This window comes from Neopelma chrysocephalum, unplaced genomic scaffold (genome assembly GCF_003984885.1).
Source record: "Neopelma chrysocephalum unplaced genomic scaffold, ASM398488v2 Primary Assembly neopelma1_97222, whole genome shotgun sequence".
Classification (NCBI taxonomy): Eukaryota; Metazoa; Chordata; class Aves; order Passeriformes; family Pipridae; genus Neopelma; species Neopelma chrysocephalum.
In genome coordinates this window covers 476652-495560 of record NW_020925863.1, presented here as the reverse complement: position 1 = coordinate 495560, position 18909 = coordinate 476652, and the positions used below count along the sequence as shown (strand labels likewise).

The window sequence follows — 18909 nt, the reverse complement described above, 5'->3', positions numbered from 1 at the left end:
CTACGAAAAATAAGGATAGTAGTAATTTTGGTGCATTGTTTCTGAACCTTCTCCCTGTATCCCCCAAAATGACTGCCTAACAGCAAAAAGAGTCACAGATCTATGTAGAATTTTACTTCAATTTTGTTTGGAATACGTTCTTAACCACTGAATCCTGATGATGAAAACCAGCTGAATTCTGTCAATTCAACGTAAGTTGATTTTATTTTGAAACCAAACACCTTGCAACACCAGAGATTAAAATCAGCACTCTCACTACAAGCTACAAAACTTAAGAGTATGAAGGTCATAGTACTTTATTTAACACAAAGATCTTGGAACACTTCTACCCTTCTGAATAGACGAAGCTAATTCAGAATTGATCTCTGTGTGAATGTTAGAAATGGAGATACAGTGAATACATAAGTAATTCCACATGTGAGTAATCAGGTTAATAGTTTTAAATTATCAGATAGATAATTTTACTCTAATCATTTCCAAACGTTAAAGGTTTTGCTCTGACAAGGTGCCTTACCTTTCTTAGGGAGTTAAGGAGGAGGGAGAAGTACTTTCCTACTTGAAAGGCCCAGCTCAGACAGGGAAACCTTGTACCACCTTATCTCAGATCAGGACACTGCTGCTGGTAACCCACAATTTCAACTGATCTCGTTCTCGTCAGACAATACTGAAAATCCATATAAACTGAGAATGTGCTTCTGTAACACAGGCAAGGACAGAGGTCCTCAGATTGTATCCTACAATGGATCTGTCCCGCTAAATACTTTGGGGGAGACTTCTAGCCTCCAGAAAGCAGAGACTTTGCAGCCTCTCTCCTTCAGTGCTGAGGAATCACTGCAGCTCTGAACTGAGATTGCAAGTGATCAAGAGCTTAAAAGGAGAAAGGCTGGGGAAAGGCAACTCCAAATAATGGATTACTGCAGGAGACATTTAGTCTCATGGGATGTTTGTATTCACTCAAGAGAGGAATGGTCAAGAGGAATGGTTCTTTTCGCTGTGAAAGAATACACAGGCAGATGGGTAGGCTGCAACAACAGAACTACCAGAATATCCAAAGCAACTCTGTTTTCTAATGTATCAACAGCTGTACTTTAAAGGGTGTTTAATGACAGATATCTTAACATTGGAAACTGCAATTAAACAACATTTGGCATGATGCAGCTTTCATAATTTTATTATCCTTACTGTTTTACTTCCCTGTTGCATTTATTTTCTTTAACACCCCAAGGACTTGTGAGCTTGGACACCTCTGAAAAATTTCAGCTGCATCTTGCACCCATTAATTAATGCACTGGTTTCATATATTCTGATGCTTTGTTGGCAGAACTCATCTAACAACAAAAAAATAAGTTTAATAGTAATCTGGTTGTTCACTGGTTCCAGCAGCAGTGCCTTTGCTGCTCTGAGATATCACACAAGTAGCTGGCAGTGAGTAATGTGCTAGAAAGAGGCTTCACAGAAACCACAGGGGGCAGCTGAAAACATAGAGGTTTGAAGGTTCATAGTCTACCAAAAGCAAAGGTAATTTTAACCAGTAGCTCTGGGAAGCCTGCTGATACATTAGGGGTCTGATATGACTGTGAAAGATTGATGATAGTGAAAAGGAAGAACAAATGTTACCATTTTACAGCATTTAGCCTAGTGTAACACCTTCACTGCAATGCAGCCTGAAGCCCCTGATGACCAACTAGTGAAAGGAATTGAAATTACCTATGTTAGTCATGGAATCACAAAAACAACTTGAAGATTCAGACATCATTACTACTTGTAAGCTGTTTTTTAACAGAACATGACACTAAAGATTCATAATTCTGACATTCAGGAGCTACTGAAAGCACTGCAATGATCCTTTTAACACGGTGAGCAATCTAGGGACATCACTGTGCTGCTGGCAAGCAACTACCACTTGCAATTGTACATTATGTTTCCTTCCTGGACTGTTTTTTTCTGTTAAGTGGAATACAGCATCCCAACAGCATAGAGATCGGCAACTTCCTGACTTCATTTACTCATCTGAAGATACAGAAGTGGGATAATACAAGAAAAAGACATAACCGATTGAGGTGCCTATTTTTTTAAGAAGAAAACTGGTAACTTTAGTGTTCAGTTCCCCACATTTGCACATCTCTGATAATCTGCAGGTCTGAACAGTAAACTCCTTTAAAATGGCTAAGGTCAAATACAGTGCTTCCTCAGATTCTGCTGCTGCTCTGGAGCTCCCTCCCTTTAAAGATACTGTAGATCCAGAAAGTGTTGATTCTATACTCAAACTTTCTGCTGTTGGGAGAGGGAATGGACATAATGGAAACGGTGGTTGATAGAGAGCAGGAAGTTGGATTTGAAGGATCAGAGGCAAAGAATCCATCATGAAGAAGGGAGTTATGATATAAACAATCCATCTTATTACCTGCATAAACACATAATTCACACCACAGTTGAGTTACAGTGTGTTCACTTAAAAACTGAGTGCATCAACCAGCGGAATGAAATGCAGTAAATAGGTCTAAATACTATCAAGCTAGGAGAGAAATCTGCCTGGAAAATGTTAAATCTACTCATACAAAACAAAGTAATGGCTGACTCAGAAGGGGTTTATCAGCCTATAGCTTTAAAAAAGGCCAACCACTGACACAACAAATTCTCTAAGACATGGCACTTCACAATGTGGTTTAGTGGGCATGCTGAAGGTTGGGCCTGAGGGCCTCTGAGATCCTTTCCAACCCTAATGATTCTGTAATGTTTGGGGTTTTGTGCATGTTTAATACAGGTAGAGGAGATTTCCAAGTCAAGGGCTCATCTTCAGCTACCGATATAGGACCTAAAACACCACATTTATCCAAAGTAATTCTGCAACCTAGCCCACGTTATGCAAATATTTTAACTACAGAAGTCTCTCTATAAACATCTTGGGTTATTTTATAATGGAGCATTGTACCAGCACAACAATTTATCTTCAGCTTTCAAACTACTGTAAGAGATCTCTGTACATAAAATAAGATCTGCTTTAATGCAACTTCTTTGATCACTGCAATTAAACTGCTGCAGATTTCCCTGCCAGCCTTCTTGTACACTGAGGGTGCAGGTTCTCAGAAGGGTTTGGTATCAAAGTGGAGTTTATTCACAGAATGGTGCTGCACACCACCACCTCAGCACACCCGCTGCTGGGTTAGAAATCCACACACAGGAGGAAAGGAGAGTATTTACACATATTTTCATGAGGTATTTTATTCCTCACAATCTGCATGAGTTTATAGTTAAATCCCTCATAACGTAGCTCTATGCTTGGGACAGCAGTGTCATGGAAATGACAGAAGTTGTCAAACCAAGAAGAAACACCGGAATTCAATACAGACGATCCTTTGCATTCAAGCATTTTAAGAAGATTGCGGATCTGCTGCTTTGCCCTGCAAGAAGGTATTGACATCCTGGTGGCAGTGCCTGCCTGGGCAGCACACTGTGCAGCTTTATAGCACAAGCATAGCAGAGAACTGAAGTTATTCTTTTTGTAATTGAAACACTGACATATGGACTATTTTTACATCCACTGAATGGCTAAAAAAGAATGTTTGCATGTTTCCATGAGCTGGCCTTAGAACTGCCGTGTCTCTGAAGAGTGTAAGGCCTGGCCTTCAGCCATTAAAACAACTACAAAAAAAAACCCCTAACAGAGTCATAGGGAAAGGAATATGAAGCCTTCGCTGAACCATATTCCCCTTCCTAATATAAAGTCTGCTGAAAACAAGAAATTCTGTCATGTTTGTATGCAATCAACAATACCAAATGCCTCCTTTCCCTCTGCACTTTTGGAAGAAAGATTTCCTATTTTCAAAAAGGTATATACACTTGACACAACAGAAAAATCTACCTCTTGATAAGGCTGTATAGAAAGAGTTAAGAATATAAACTAACCCTGTCCAGCTCAGTTCATTTGTTTCAAATGGACCATCAGTAAGTATTCTAATTAAATCAGTATTATTCATAATTAGCAGTTAGAAGCTGTACCTAATTAAAATTTTAGTACATTTCTTTATCTCTGAAAGCCTGAATCTAGTTTGCTACTGAAATTTTTATAAAGCCTGTAAACAAGTATAAATTGCTACACATATGTTTGTAATTCACTAGGTTTTGTGCACCAAAGGTTTATAGAATCATAAAAAGGTACAACTTTGAAAGAAATTTCAAGAAAACCAGCATCAGAAACTGCAGAAGAAATTAATTTTAAGAAGTGGTCTCTGTTAGTGACATGATAAATCAGAGTCACTATCTCCCCTGTAGCCTAAGTTAACAGCTGAAACAAACCTTTTTCCTAGGCTGAATTCTGACATTAGATCGTAATTAAGAGTGAAATGGGAAGAGGAGACAAGGAAAAAAGAAAATAAATAGCAGCTCCTCCACCAGGATGCAGCACCCAACATTAGAAACAAAGCTGCCATCCTCCCACCCCCCCCATTCCCTGGACGATTCTTCATCTGTAAAAGATGATCTTTAAAGGGCTTGGGGGTTTTACACTGTTTTTAACTCTGCCTCAGTCTTCAGCTTTTTAAACTTCTAGCTCAGTCTTTGCAACCATTCCCCTACCACGAGCTAAAATAATCCAGGGTTGAGGCAGTTTGTTCCTCTTTAACTTCCTGACTTCTGTCTCAGAACACAAATCTAACTCTCCCACCCTCACTGCAGACTTCTGCCTTTTCTGTGAGCTCCTAATCCACAGATTAGGATTTACATCTCCCTCTTCACATCTTTTGTCCATTTGCGGACAGTAGCAGGACCCAACCACGAGCTGATCTCCACAGTGCTACCAGAGACGCCCACTGGGCAGCATGAACAGCAGCACTTGAGATAAAACACTGCCACATCCTCATATCAGATCTTCAGTGTGGAACCCAAGCACATTTCCAGTTCGGTCTCACCATTTTGCTGTCGTCTTCTCTCTCTTTTTTTATTAATGCAACATTGCACATTTGTGTCTGAGGTTCACCTCAGTCCTACTAAGATCTCAGCAGTTACTGGTTTTGACTATGCCAGTACCATGCACCAAACATGGTAAAAAACAGGAAGGCACAAAGGAGTGACCAAAGGCTTTCTGGAACACAGGGAAGTAAAAATCAAAAGTTTCCCTTCTAAAATATTTTTTCAGCTGTTAACACAGGTATCACCCACACCTCAAATATGGTACAAACATGCCAAAGATCAGTCCTCTCTTCTTCCATGTTCTAGGGTAACTGGGAAAACTTAAAGTTAAATTAAGAGATGAGGATAAACATGGCATATTTTAATCTGGGAAGTCTGCTATTTCATAGTCTAATTAGAAACATCAATATCTGAACAAAAACAATTCTTTGTGTGTCCTCCAATGGCTCTAACATAAGCACTGCAAGTATTACTTCATCATTTTTAGGAAACACTTGTTCAGAGACAGAAATGTACATTAGATGATTCAAACAAAGTGGGGGAAAACCCAGTGACCTGTAATGCTAAAAGTACTGCCTCAGTACTTACAGCTTTTCTGTATTTGTCCATGGTGCTGACCTTTTTTTTAATTATTATTATTATTATTTAAGAAGACCTTTATGACCACGTTTTTATTATTGTTTAAGAACAGCTTCAGCTGGATCTAACTGTTTTCTTCCTCCTCTTGAGTGGGCACAGTATTTCCACCATGTAAAAAAAAAAAAAAAAAATCTACCTGTCCACCACCCGTACCTCAGAGAAAGCTTACCTAAAGAATGTGCAGCTGTTGTTTTGGAGCTGAAAAATCGACCAAGTCCAAGGTCTCCAAGCTTTACTACTCCTGTAGCTGTAATGAACACATTTGCTGGCTTTATATCTGAAAGAAAAATAAATTAAATTTTAAAGTCACAGGAAGGTTGCAAGAAAAGCTACTGCTCTAATAATAGACCAAAAGAAGATTTTATTTACAGCTAATATTGGTAAAATTTAACAGTGGTGTTCAGAAAGAATGAGTCTGGAATTTAGAACTTCAGCTATTTTAATAGTACAAACATCGCTCAAGCAAGAAAATCAAGAGCCATGGAAAATATTTTCAAAAAATCCCAAGCAAACAAACCACCAAACCCCCAACACTCAAAGCCAAGCAGCAGATATAAGGCAGCTCATTACTACTTTATATAAGCTACATAGAAGGTCTTGCATTAGAACTACAGAACCTCTTATTATGTCGAAGTAACGGCCCAGAAATGTTTTCAAGCAGTGTAAAAGATTTTTCATCACTTTTGCTGTTCACATAAACCACAGTGACATGACGTTATTCATTTGAAATAGGTAACTGATTCTCTAATAGCAGGTATTAGAAAAAAAAAAAAAAGCAAGTTTTACTCAGGAGAATGGTTATTTGCACTCGTCAATGGAACTGGGCTAATCAAGTAGAAACAAAGAAAAATAATGATGTATACCCCAGACAGTTATTTTTCACAAGTAATATTCAGTTTAAGTTTTAATCCAGTCCCTTAGAGACAACAGCACAGACTTTTATTTTATGGTTTTTAAACAAGGTACCTATCCTGTTTCTAAATAAACTGACCTGTTATTTGTTTGGCAAGGGAGTCTAGCTCATACTCAGCTCAAGAGCAATGCACTGTGGCTCCAAACTTGAAGAAAATCACTTCACTTGGATAAGAGGGGATTACAGTTTGCATAAATATGGGTAGAGTGAAAGGAGTGGTTAATAACCCTTCAAACACCACTGGTTTCAGGTTCCCAATAAAAGAGATACAAAACCTTGTAAGCTTTAGAGAACAATACAGAAGCAATTACATTATGCTGCTATCTGACCTAGTTTTTGGGAGTTTGGATCACCCTTTGTGTAACAGTCCAACAGGGACATAGCTAAACTTAAAAATAGCTTTAATTGTCATTGGTTTTGGTGTGTAACCATGGAATCATTAGATTTGCCATATGTTTGCCAGAAGCTTCCAAGTTAATATTTCATTTTAAGGAACTTAAAATATCCTTTTGGTTTCGAGTTTAGCCATAGAAGCAATAAAGGAAGATACCTGTACCCTATGGAAGGAATCTGTAATTTTATGTCCTTTTCTTTGTATCATTTGCACTTGCAGTCATCTGTACCAATGCATAAAGGAAAAAAAAAAAGGAGAATCACAAGGGAAAGCTGTTTACAGGGGCAGGGGCATCTAAGCTGATCTGCTGAAGGGTGCAAGATTTCCAGCTGCAAATGACAAAGCCCAGCAGAGAACGAGGGGCTGCTGCCTTCAGACAGCTCTGCATCCCAGCAGAAGGAAGCCACCAACCTAAGACATCCAATTCCCCCTGAAGCCAACGAGACAGCTCACATACAACTCACAACCAGAGGGATTTCCAAGGGAAAAAAAATTGTACATCTGAGAAGCAGCTCTACTATGATCTGTTTTCCTCAACTCAGAGTTACAAGGTAGAATGAAGATAACACACAGAGGAGACAGCAGTACAGAGGTCTAAAATGGGCCAAGGAGGTTCAGTACCTGACAGGGACAGCTGGCAACTACAAGGGCTGTTGGGACACGGTACCTGACACAGAGATTGGGTTAGTGGTAGTGGAGAGGAGCAGACAATTGGAGGAAACACTCAGAGCTGCACATAATCCAGCAGATAAGGGACTGGGAGAAGGGCCTGTACCTCACCATTCGGCATGGCGGGAGGCAAATACTTTTGTAAGACAACCAGGTGCAAGAGGTGGAAAGAATGGTTGTGCAAGAAGGCAGGTAACAACAGCTGGGGCAAATACAGAAGAAAAAGAACAGGACAGAAAATAAGAGCCAGAAAAGTCAAGTAGCACGTGGCAGCGTCTCCATCGCTTACAGAACTATCACTTCTTTTGAAAACTTGGTATCACAAGCCATGGCTGCAAACAAATGCCTACCACAACAAATGTACAACCACAAACTTCTGTCACAGTTTTCCATTACTTATAAAACGTTACAGAAACGTACATTGTGTCAGCTGTCAAAATTGATTCCAACCAGCTTAATTCTCACATAGTAAAAGGTTTAGTAAGGACAAATCATCTTTGATCCTGTATTACCTCTATGCATAACACGACGAGAATGCATATGTTCCAAGGCACTGCAAAGCTGAACAAAGTACTTCCAAACTGTTCTTTCAGGAATCAGCCTCTTCTGTTTCTTAAAATGCTTAAAGAAAAAAGGATGGACAGTGAATATTAAAAATGAAAATTTTCATAAAATGACTGGAAAAAGACTAAAAATCCTTTATTAAAAAAAAACAAATACAAGAGGCTAACAACCTAATGAGAAAGGTTTAATAAAATTTCTTGATACAGAAAGCTTTTCCCTTAAATATTAATACATGTATCATCAATGTATGTGTTTAGTCAGTTCACATACAGAGCTACAAATAACATTAATGCAATAAAACTGCTGTGCCAAAAAGGGATTTAAACAGTATTTTCCAATCCTCATTGCTGGATTAATGGGGTCAGAGTAGTCTAGCATGAAGTGGACACAGAACAAATAAAGGTCAGATATAAAGATATGTGCCACAGAACTTCCCAAACTAAATACTTCCTTACACCAACACAGATTTCCGTACCCTCATTTTCTAAATAAAAGAAAAACACAACAGTAGTGACACACAGTCACAAAGATCATGTAAGAAGGGTTGATTAGATTAGTCTTACAAACTTTTGCAATACATAAAAGGGGACTAAAGGAACTGATTTCTGGAAGTTTCATAGTGATCTAACTCCTGTTCAAATATTTTCCATCCCGTATAAAAAATACCATTACTGATCACTGGTAACAGTTCAATGGCCTGTTAAAGCTTACGAGAAACAAATATGCTCTGTTACACATATCTTCTCCAAATATTATATTCAGGAACTGGAACCACAGTCCTCCAAAGACACAAACTCAAACCTGGAATTCAGCCAACGCTAAAATGTACAAGTTTAATAATTATAAATTTTGCAGCTAAAGGTAAGAAGACTGACAAACTGTTGCTCATTTAGCCTTTCTTTTTAAAGAAACTGTAATATGTTAGATTTTAAACACATGAAGAAAATACCTAAACATTAATACTAGCAAAATTTTAGATGTAAAGCGAAGTACTTATATGTATCTTAACAGTGTGTGTACACACACACACTTCACACTCATGCACACCTTAAGAAAGTTCACATAACAAACATTAGTTTGGAAAAATAAAAATATTTCTGCATACTATGCTAAAACATGCTTGACAGCTGCATCTACATGTAAGAGACGCAGGAGTATGAAAAAGATGGTTTTAAACTAGCTGTAGCAAAATACATCAGCGATACAAAGGATCATAATATTCCACCAAAATGTTTTTAGCTATAGGGATTATTTCAAAATGCATTTTCATTTAAATGAGGCAAAGCATATAAATTACGTCTTTAAATACAATTTTCTTTCAGTCTTGGACTGAATCCAAACAAACCCTGTGTATCTGTTCTCCCCATAGCTGGATTTGCATATCAGAGGATTGTTTGATGTCAACAGGAAGATGGAGACCAGATTTCTTTTCATTTAAAAACAAATACACAATACACGTAAGTATGTGCACATGAAAGCATAGTTCCTTGACTTAAAATGCATTCTGAAATTATCATAATTATAACTAGGTACTTTATTTAAATATTCTGAATTATTATTATTTTTTAACTTGAATGTAAGTACAAGCAGTGATGAAATACCATTCACAAAATGTCTGAAATGGGAAGATTTTCCATTACAGATTTCCATTCCAATGTACATCAATGTACTTTCCAAGTATTTATGTACAAGTTTTAACATTTTATTCACTTGCCATCTCTAACACTGTAGCTGACTGTGCACTAAAAAATTGGCTTCAGTTCTTACAGTGCAAGGATAAAATATAAGTGTGTCAGAGGTAGTCTCATTCTACTGAAGGCATTAATAATTTTGCAGGATAATAATAATCTCTTCCTGAAAGCATCAATATTATTACTTAACCCCATAGAATTTGTCTAAAGGGGATGGAGAAAAGCTGCTAGATTTGCTAACAACATTTGTATTTTTGTCCCTTTTTACAGAATAACCGAACAGTTTCCTAATGAGAAAATGTAACTCTCCTTAATTTCTAATGGATTGCTAAAAGAAAAATAAAGTATTCTCCAAATGTTTCCATCCTAGTGAAGTTAAACATAGCTGACCTGCACCTAAAAAGCATATGCCATTCAGTTTCTTGGTGGCATAAAAAAAACCCCAAAAACAAAAGAGTAAATGATAGATGGGGGGAAAAAGTTTCAAGTCAATATAAAAGCATGAAATAATATACTGAGTTTCTAAAGATGATGCTTTAAAGGTCAAATTCCAAAAGCAAAAATGACAGCAATTAGCAAATGGTTTTACCTAGACTTAACAAGCACAGTTCAGAGAATACCCAGGACTATGTTTGGACTTTATAAGAAACCTAAGGATTTCCCAAAGGTGAGTAGACAGTGAATGTAGACGATTTAAACACAACTAGAAATTTCAGATATGACTTGCCTACATCTGCCAACCATGCTTGGAAAAAATTTAGTATTCAGTTCTGATTTGGGTGTATCAGAGGATTTTACGGTGTGATTAACCCTGCTTTAGGCCTCACTGAATAGGAAAAAAAAATAGGAATAAATTAAAAGAAGACAACCCAATGAGTGTTTAAGAAGCAAACTGGACTAAAGAAAGCAAGACATTTTATGAAATTCTCTTGATGACAGCTGATAATTTTGCAGAGTCATTACTTAAAATAAAGAACAGAACTGTGAAACTGTCAAATAGGCCCACAAGAATATATACCTGAATTTTTCCCTGCACAGGCTGTTGCCTAGAGTTACCTTCTGAAAGACTATATTTGGGAGAAAAGTGAAATGAGAAAGATGATTAAACAGATTCCTTTTCCTTTCACCATTTGGTGAGACTCTAGATCGCATCATCTTGTTCTCATGACAAAACTTCACTTCTGGCTTCCAAAAATATAAAATGTGAGAGAGGGTTACATTTTATTGCATACACTTATCAGAACACAGTGATTCAACAACAGATACTAGTGAGAAGAAATCTGAACTTCAAGAGGAAAGTGATGCAGAAATTATTATTACACAGAATTTTCAAGTAATACGTAATGAAGTTCTTGACCATTTCTGGCTGTGTTTCTTCGGGAGCCCTTTTTAATATGGATTAGCAGAAAGAACAGAAAGAGGAAAGAGAAGGTCAGGCAGCTGTAACAGGAAATTATGGAAGCACAACCAAGAGATCTCACTCTGTGAATACAACAGAAACAAACCAGAACTGGCAAGGGCATGCAAGGCCAAAAAGACTGAAGATAAACCTTAGCATCTCTGTATTTTGGAGACTGAAGTATATAGAAATGAATTACCTCCATAAGTCTTATTTCCTATTTAAAAACTTAGTACCAATGCAGCATCACAGGAGTTTTGTCTGGCTCTGCTCTTTCATGAATTCGGCTGCCCATCTCTTCAGACCATGGTAAGTTTTCTGTCATTTTTCTTTGCTTTCTATGCAGAACAAAAATAGAACTTCCCACAACATCCTGATTCATTCACTCAATTTGATCACAGCGTGATCAAATTTGCCTACATTTCAAGAGCAGCAGCTGTCTCTTAGTTGTAAAAAGAGAACAAATACAAAAAAAAACCCCAAACCCAAGCTATTTGGCATCTACCAATTGAACATACAGAAAAAGCAAGTATTCAGCCAACAAAGTGATTAAAATGAAAATATTTACCTGGTTCTTTTTCCAGCTTTTATTTACAGTTGCTTACATCTCCAGTTACTGAAGATGCCATACATTTACCTTTTCCCTTTCACACTCCACAAAAAAAGTGTTTTAAAAAACCAAATCTTCCTCTATTAGTCATCTCAGTATACAACAAACTTTATTTAATCCAGAGCAACAAAAGACTACGACACAGGACAAAAACCAGCATATAAAATAATGGTACTAACAGAAGTACCTACAAGCATCAGAAAGACAAGGTAGTAGAATTAACTGTGGTCTTTCTTTGAGGGAAAAAAAAAAAAAAACCACGCCACATGGACACCACAGAATTGAGATAGAAGCATCCTCTCAAAATATTATCACATACATAATCAAAATAAAGACACCTACTTACAAGAAATAATAAGCCTTGTAAAAAATGCAAGTAGAATTTTTCATATTTTCCATTTTAGTATGCATTCTTCCATGCTAATAATCAGACTGTTAATAAGACTCCTGGTTAAACTCAGATTGCTTAGAAAGCTCTGAACTAAGTCACTTTATATATACGTATTTTTATCCAACTTTCTCTGCAAGGATTCACATAATTTTTCCTTATTGAGCAGTCCACCTACAGTCACTCTGTTCCACCTAATGTTTTTGTTGATGCAAAAAAGCAAGAACATAGAGTGTTCAGAAATTAAAGACACCTACTGAAATCAGATCTACTTGCAGAGCCAGTAATAACAAATTTCCAATACTGCATCATTTTCCATGTCCCTGATGTTACCACCGAGTAGGGCTTCTTAAAACACACAGCCACATGTTTAAATTCAACAGTATTTGTTTACATGCATCTCTCTCCAAAAAATCCCCGTAGGAAAACTGGTTTAGCATGAAGAGGTGAAACTCATGCTTGAATCATTAACTCTACTTGCTAATAAAAAGCAATAGCATGACACAGCAAGTAAAGAGGCTATCATCTTAACTTTTTTTCTCTCTACAAACAAGGCAGACAGATTCGGTTTCTGTTAATTCTCAGCAAGTTTTTCATACTGCACAAACACTGACGGTGTGAATTTCTCAAACGTAACTGTGGGAAAAATTAAAACTGAACTCCAAGTATTGTTTGCAGGACACTGCAAACAAGAAAAGTACCCAGAACTACTAATTTGATAAAATCTTTCAATTCTCCCTGCTCCTTAAAGGCTCACAGACAATTCAGCACCAGTGGACAAAGGTGAAGATGAAATATCCAAAGCCTTTCTGCCCAGTTAGAGCTACTTGAACAGCCCACGTAAGTTAAATCAAGTTTCCTGTCAATTTAACTTTTCACAGCTAAGTGATACCATTATTTTCCCTACATATTCAGCCAGTACTTACACAATAGCTTCAGGTGTGATGACTGTGAAGGGGACCGACCACAAGACAGAACACTGTTGACAGTCTAATTATTTTAGCAGAAAATCTGCCCGCTTATTCCTATTGTTCCAGTGGCAAACACAGACAATGGCCGACTCACAGAAAAACTAACAAGGCTGCCTGGCAATTACCCAGCCCAATTATCCCTGTGATTATAAACTGCAGGACCAGCCAGCTTTCATTCTGCCAGCACATGTATGTAACTTGCCAATGGTAAACTGCTGGCACTGCTCTCCCTGTGTTTACCTGTGGCTGACAGCAAAGGTAACAGCCCAGCACCTGTCAGACACCCCAATAACACACGTGTAGAGCAAAAGCTGACCAGAACCTGCTCTCCTACCTTGGCAGGGCTCTATGCCTTGACTTTATAAGGCTTCGCAGCTCCATCTGCAGAGTGACCATTTCCCCCTCAGAACACCCAGCCCTCCCTTTTATATCTGCTGCACAGCTAACACATATATGCAAAGCTGAATAAGGATGCACTGTTTTTTTAATTACAGGGGGTTAAAAAAGTTTTTTAGTAGCTTTAAAAAGGATTAGTGGCAAAAATTAGCCTGACTAGTTCAAAGCCCCAGGTTCCTCCTTTAGGAAAAGGCACATAAAAATAGTTTAGCTTTGATCTGTAATTAGCACACTCTGTGTTACACTATCCTATTATATTACAGGCTTCTTCAAGCTACATTTTATCTTTTAAAGTTTTATTCAAAAATGAGTATGCAAAAAAGCTAATGTAAAAGCGATACAAAACACAAAAAAAAACACACAAAAAAAAAACAACCACTGAGGAAAAAGATATTTTGAAGGTTTTAACATATATCAATGATGTGGCTCCAGCAAAGTGCCAAACTGGTCTATATTATAAAATATAACCATATGCTCAATAAAAACACTTCAAGTCAGGAGGTTTGGCATGGGGGTGGTGGTAGTGGGGTTTTTTTGCTCTTTAAATTAAATCCAACAGTCATGGGGAAAAATAAAGCATGTATGAGACACAGATCCTGACGAAAAACAAAACAACCAGATTCCATGTTTTAAAATTTGCCATTATAGATCAAGACAAGTCAATATGATGACGAGAAAAAAAAAATACACAGACATGCAGAGAAGACTACTTTAAAAATACTTTTTTCCAGAATCACAATGTCAATTATCTGGGCATAAATATACATATGAGAAAAATAAGGCCACCATAACTTCTCCCCCTTGAGAGTGTGGGTGTGCATGCAGTTTTCAGTTCTGTTTTCTTTAGGTTAAAGACCCTTTACTCTTTCATTCATGATACTCAGCTAATGAGCAGCTTGAAAATGTCTCTAGGCTTTATTTATTTTTAACTATTCAAAACCTATTATTAAATATAAGCTTCAGGGAGGGGCACAGCTTACTGGTATGCATTACTGGAAAATCAAACTAATAAAATAAACTTTGTGAAGTTTATCTTCACAAATGGCCTTAGAAATGATGAGGTAGTAATATTCCCATTTTACAGATTAGAACATGGGCAAAGAATTAAGATCAAAAGTGTTAATTAATTCTGGCTCCAATTTAAGCACCTCCCTCTCAACGTACATACCTTTATGAAAGAGTTCATCTTCAAAGCACAGTTTCCACTCAGAACTGATGAAGCTGTGAACACTCAATACTTCTACAGAGCAAGACCTAGAGTTTTTCCTTGATTGTCAGAAATACCAAACAAGCAGTTACAATTCCCACCAAAAAGTAGCGGTTGAAGTGGTTTATACAGTATCCCCTAGGAAGTACCAGTAAGTAAGGATGGTCTTTGGAAAAAATGTTGTATTACCACAAAACCTTTGTCTTTCAAAATCCCTGCCTTGGAAATGACCATTGTGGCAAAGAAGGTAGCATGGACGCAACTATTTCTACACAGAATAGCTGTACCCTCAACACTGAGTCACAACACATCCTGTTCCCAGTCAGTCCAAGTTATCCCATCCAGGCTCTCTCCCTGCTGGCAGCCCCTTTGTCTATCTCTAGGATCCTTGCCTAGTATGTCCTGTTTTCTGGCAACACATTAGCTCTTCTCTAATCTCCCTGTGCTCATCTCCAGTATTGGAAATCCCATTTCATAGTTTCCCAGTCCAGTACTCCTATATTAATTCTCTTACACTCCTCAGTCTCTACTCCTTGTGTCATAACTTTCCTGTCTACCTTCTCTCAAACGCTGCCAGCCAGCTCGTAGAGGTGTACTTGTCTTCCTTATTCCCAGTCAGATCCTCCCTCTCTCCTCACTTAAGGATTACTTAGCTGTTTGTCCCAGTCTACTCCTGTCTGCCTCATCTTTTGTCTTCTTCACATTCATCTCAGATTACTCCCTTCCCCATGTTATTAGAAAGAATAAATACCTTCCAAGAGACAGGAAAGCTTCAGCCCATCCCAAGCATCTGGAAAAAGCTATTTCTGGCAATGCCATTTCAGTCACCCATACTATAGGTCAAAGCACTGATAGTCACTCAGCTTGTAGGCAGTGCTGTCATCACCAAGGGATGCAAAAGATTCAGACAGCTCTACACACACAGAAATTCTCCACTTTGGCTACTTTGCCCCAGCAATTTCTGTTAAACACATATGTTAGAAGAATTTATGATTAGGTGAGTTTTCACACCCATTATTGTAAGAAAAATCCCCTTTCCAAGTTTTACTTCTGTTTCAAGGCACAAGGGGCTTAGAATACTTCAGATTCAATGGTTGCTAGATTTTAAAATGAAATGTTGGCATGCAACATTTTAGCACGAAATTGCTGTATTTTGACAAACTCAAAACACACTCACACAGCTAAATATTTGGCAATCCTAGCAGCAAACAGTCCTGCTATACATGTGTGTGCATGGCAGAAAACAGCTTCTGCAACACTGCCATTCAAAATACACAGGAAACATCATTTTTCCCACCAGCCTTTCAAACAGGAACACCAACTACAACTGCTAAAGTTACAGGTCAATGTTGCTTCCAGTCTTTAAGCACTTAAAAAAGAGCAAGCTGCCCCTTAACGCGGCACAGGCACACCAGCCAACCTCAGAGCAAGAAGTTTAAAAAGACCCCACTGCTAATATATTTTGGCACGGGAAGGAGAGTCTGCACTCCAGAACATGTGGAGGGGAGAAATTGCCTGATGCAGTTTCATACAGCGAAGCCCAAATATCCACCACTGGTGAAACATCAGAATGATAATCAACGAGATTTCAAACAAGTCTAAACAGAGTTCCAGCTACTGCAAGGAGCTATGTAGATATGTATCAGCTGCTTGGAAAGAAGTGACTATCCCTGTATTTTGACTACCTTACAAAAAAGAAGTTTAAGGACAAAGAACTCTCTGTTCCCAACTACAGAAACCTCAGGTATCAATATGAACTTCATACTGATGAAAGGTTTTAGAATATTTGTCTCATTTTAACTACCTAATTATAGTATGTTTATTTCTTTATTTGAAAGTTGAAAAAAATACACACAAAAAGTGACTTCTGAAGAGTGGGTGAAGTCCTAGGTGACATTTTGTAGAATTCAAGTTATTTTCCATCTATCTTGAGAAAGCTGGAAACATATTTTCAACTTTTTAGATGAAAGCTTTCATGCTTGTTCCCCAAACATGTTTAACTTCCTTAAGATCTATATGACATATTCAGTTTAGAGTTTGCATTTTTTTTTGGTGCACTAAGATTATTTGCTGAAAGAACCTAAAAACTAAAAATATCTGCAGAAATTAAATAGACCTAGAAGTTTATTGCTGAGTTAAAGAAAGAACCCAACATCTTAGTGTCTTGATAACATCCCTTCTTACAAGCCTAATAACTATATTTAATCTTAAATAATATGCTAATTATTCTGCAAGATAATTAAAATTCTCTGATTTCACCATCTTCAGGACAGACTTTACTAACTATCTCTTTTTACTGAATTATTATAATGTATTTTCTTGATTAATTCAATTAGTAGATTCTTCTTTATTTGTGGCATTTTCTTTACCTAATATATCAACTATTGCTTGGGAAAAAAAAATCCCAAACCTCGTCACTGCTTGTGGTAGAGGAGAACCATGACTAATAGGAAAAGGGATCAAAGCCTCAAACCTGTCTTACAACACATTGTATTGCAGAAGGAGGTGCTATTATGAGGTAACAACAGTTCTCATGAACTACCCTTAACCTTGGCAGCAACAGACTATCACAGGTTCCTCAGTAGAGACCACAGACACCAACAAACAACAGACCCTGAGCAACTGAGAAACAGAACAACAGTTAATAATTATTTACCCCTACAATTTTTGAGGTAATAGTATCCAGCAACCTAATTCACAGATACAGAAAATCAAGAATTTTGCCTTCTTTCACCATCCCCACACAAGGCTTACACAGTGCTGAGGTTCAAGTTCTAGTGAAAAACCAACTGTGAGCCAAATGCAAGTACTTCCCCCTCACTGATGTCTGCCTCTCAGTTTTACTGCCATGACCTGTCCAAGAATTCTAACAGGCCATTAAAAGTTGTATGGTAAGAAATCACCAATTTCAGATCCTCCTGCTTTTGAGAAGGGAGGCTATATTGAAACATCTCCCTGTGACAGAGGTAATTAAAAAAATAATTAAGGTAAAGTGGATTAAATCTGTGTATGTACATACATAAACACAGAGGCAGAGAGAACAGGAGATACCTCTGATTTCATTATGTGATATGCAAATGCCAATGCACAGTTGCTTTTTTTTTGGACATAGAACAGATTCTATGAATTCTATTAGAATGCATACAAATGCACCAAGTGATTTTCCTCAGTTGTCTACTCAATGGGGACAAAGACAGTATTATTCACAGGTAACAAGAGGGATGATATAAAAGCTGGGCAGCAAGGATGTGCTTCATTAAGGGAAGAACTAAAGAATTCATTAAGGTGCACTGTGAGGCACAGCAGCCTTGTAAGTATTCTCTGATGTGCCAATAAAGTCATAACAAATACCCAGTAAACTAGTTAAGTAGTTTTCCCTCACACTAATTTTGGTTTCAGTGTCATTCAAGCTGTGGTCATTTACAATTTCAAAAACATGCTTGATCCCTTCTACAAATCACACAACGAGCCTGATATCCAAACACTCTTCTGGGGGCGTCTCAACATTTTCCAACAAACTCAGAACAGCATTCTAGCAAGAACACTGGAAACCAAAGCATGGCTTACCTTAACACAACATAGTTATTTACTTTGGTAGTGTGACAGGCAGCCATGCTTCTAGGAAGTTTCCATACCATTATATATCATTTATTTTTCAGGTAATTTTTAAAATACTTCTTTAAGAAGATGCTACATAACTGGCGCGCCCCACATTTAAACTCATATCGTCAAAGTAATCTACCAAATCATTTCCTCCACCAGCAGCATGAAGACAGAGTGCATTGTGACACCTCATACATGTTTAATAACAGCCTGATAGGCTGTCATTAACATCAAACAGCAATCTAAGTTTGCTACATTAAACATGATCCCTGTGTTAAGAGGACAACCAGAAAGTGCCTCCAAGATCGATCCTGTAAGAAATACCCACCGACTTGGACAAGGTATAATGAGGCCAACTGCACTGAAAAAGCCACACACCAGATCTAAAATTAAATAATAAAAAAAAAAGCAAGGGAAAAAGAAAAAGCTTCAATGGGTCATAAGACCAGACATGCCATAAGGCAATCTGTCACAGAGTACTCATATTAATAACTGTTGTGTCAAAACTGAACATTCAAAAGAAAAGACAAACCTTCCTTTATGTTTTATGAAATGTA

The 18909-nt window shown here is 37.6% G+C and overlaps 1 protein-coding gene across 4 annotated transcripts in view; it reads right to left on the bottom strand.

The window, feature by feature from the left end:
• Positions 1-18909, bottom strand: part of NEK7 (NIMA related kinase 7) — a 62428-nt gene that overhangs the window by 15434 nt on the left and 28085 nt on the right. For all 4 annotated transcript variants that reach the window (XR_003532309.1, XM_027671817.1, XM_027671819.1 and 1 more), the window contains exons 6-7: positions 8036-8144; positions 5717-5824 (exon numbers count right to left, since the gene is read on the bottom strand). Coding sequence is in view for 3 of the 4 variants with exons in the window: in XM_027671817.1 (XP_027527618.1) it covers positions 5717-5824; positions 8036-8144 (217 nt within the window). In the remaining variant the exon portion in view is untranslated. The remainder of the gene's footprint in view (positions 1-5716; positions 5825-8035; positions 8145-18909) is intronic.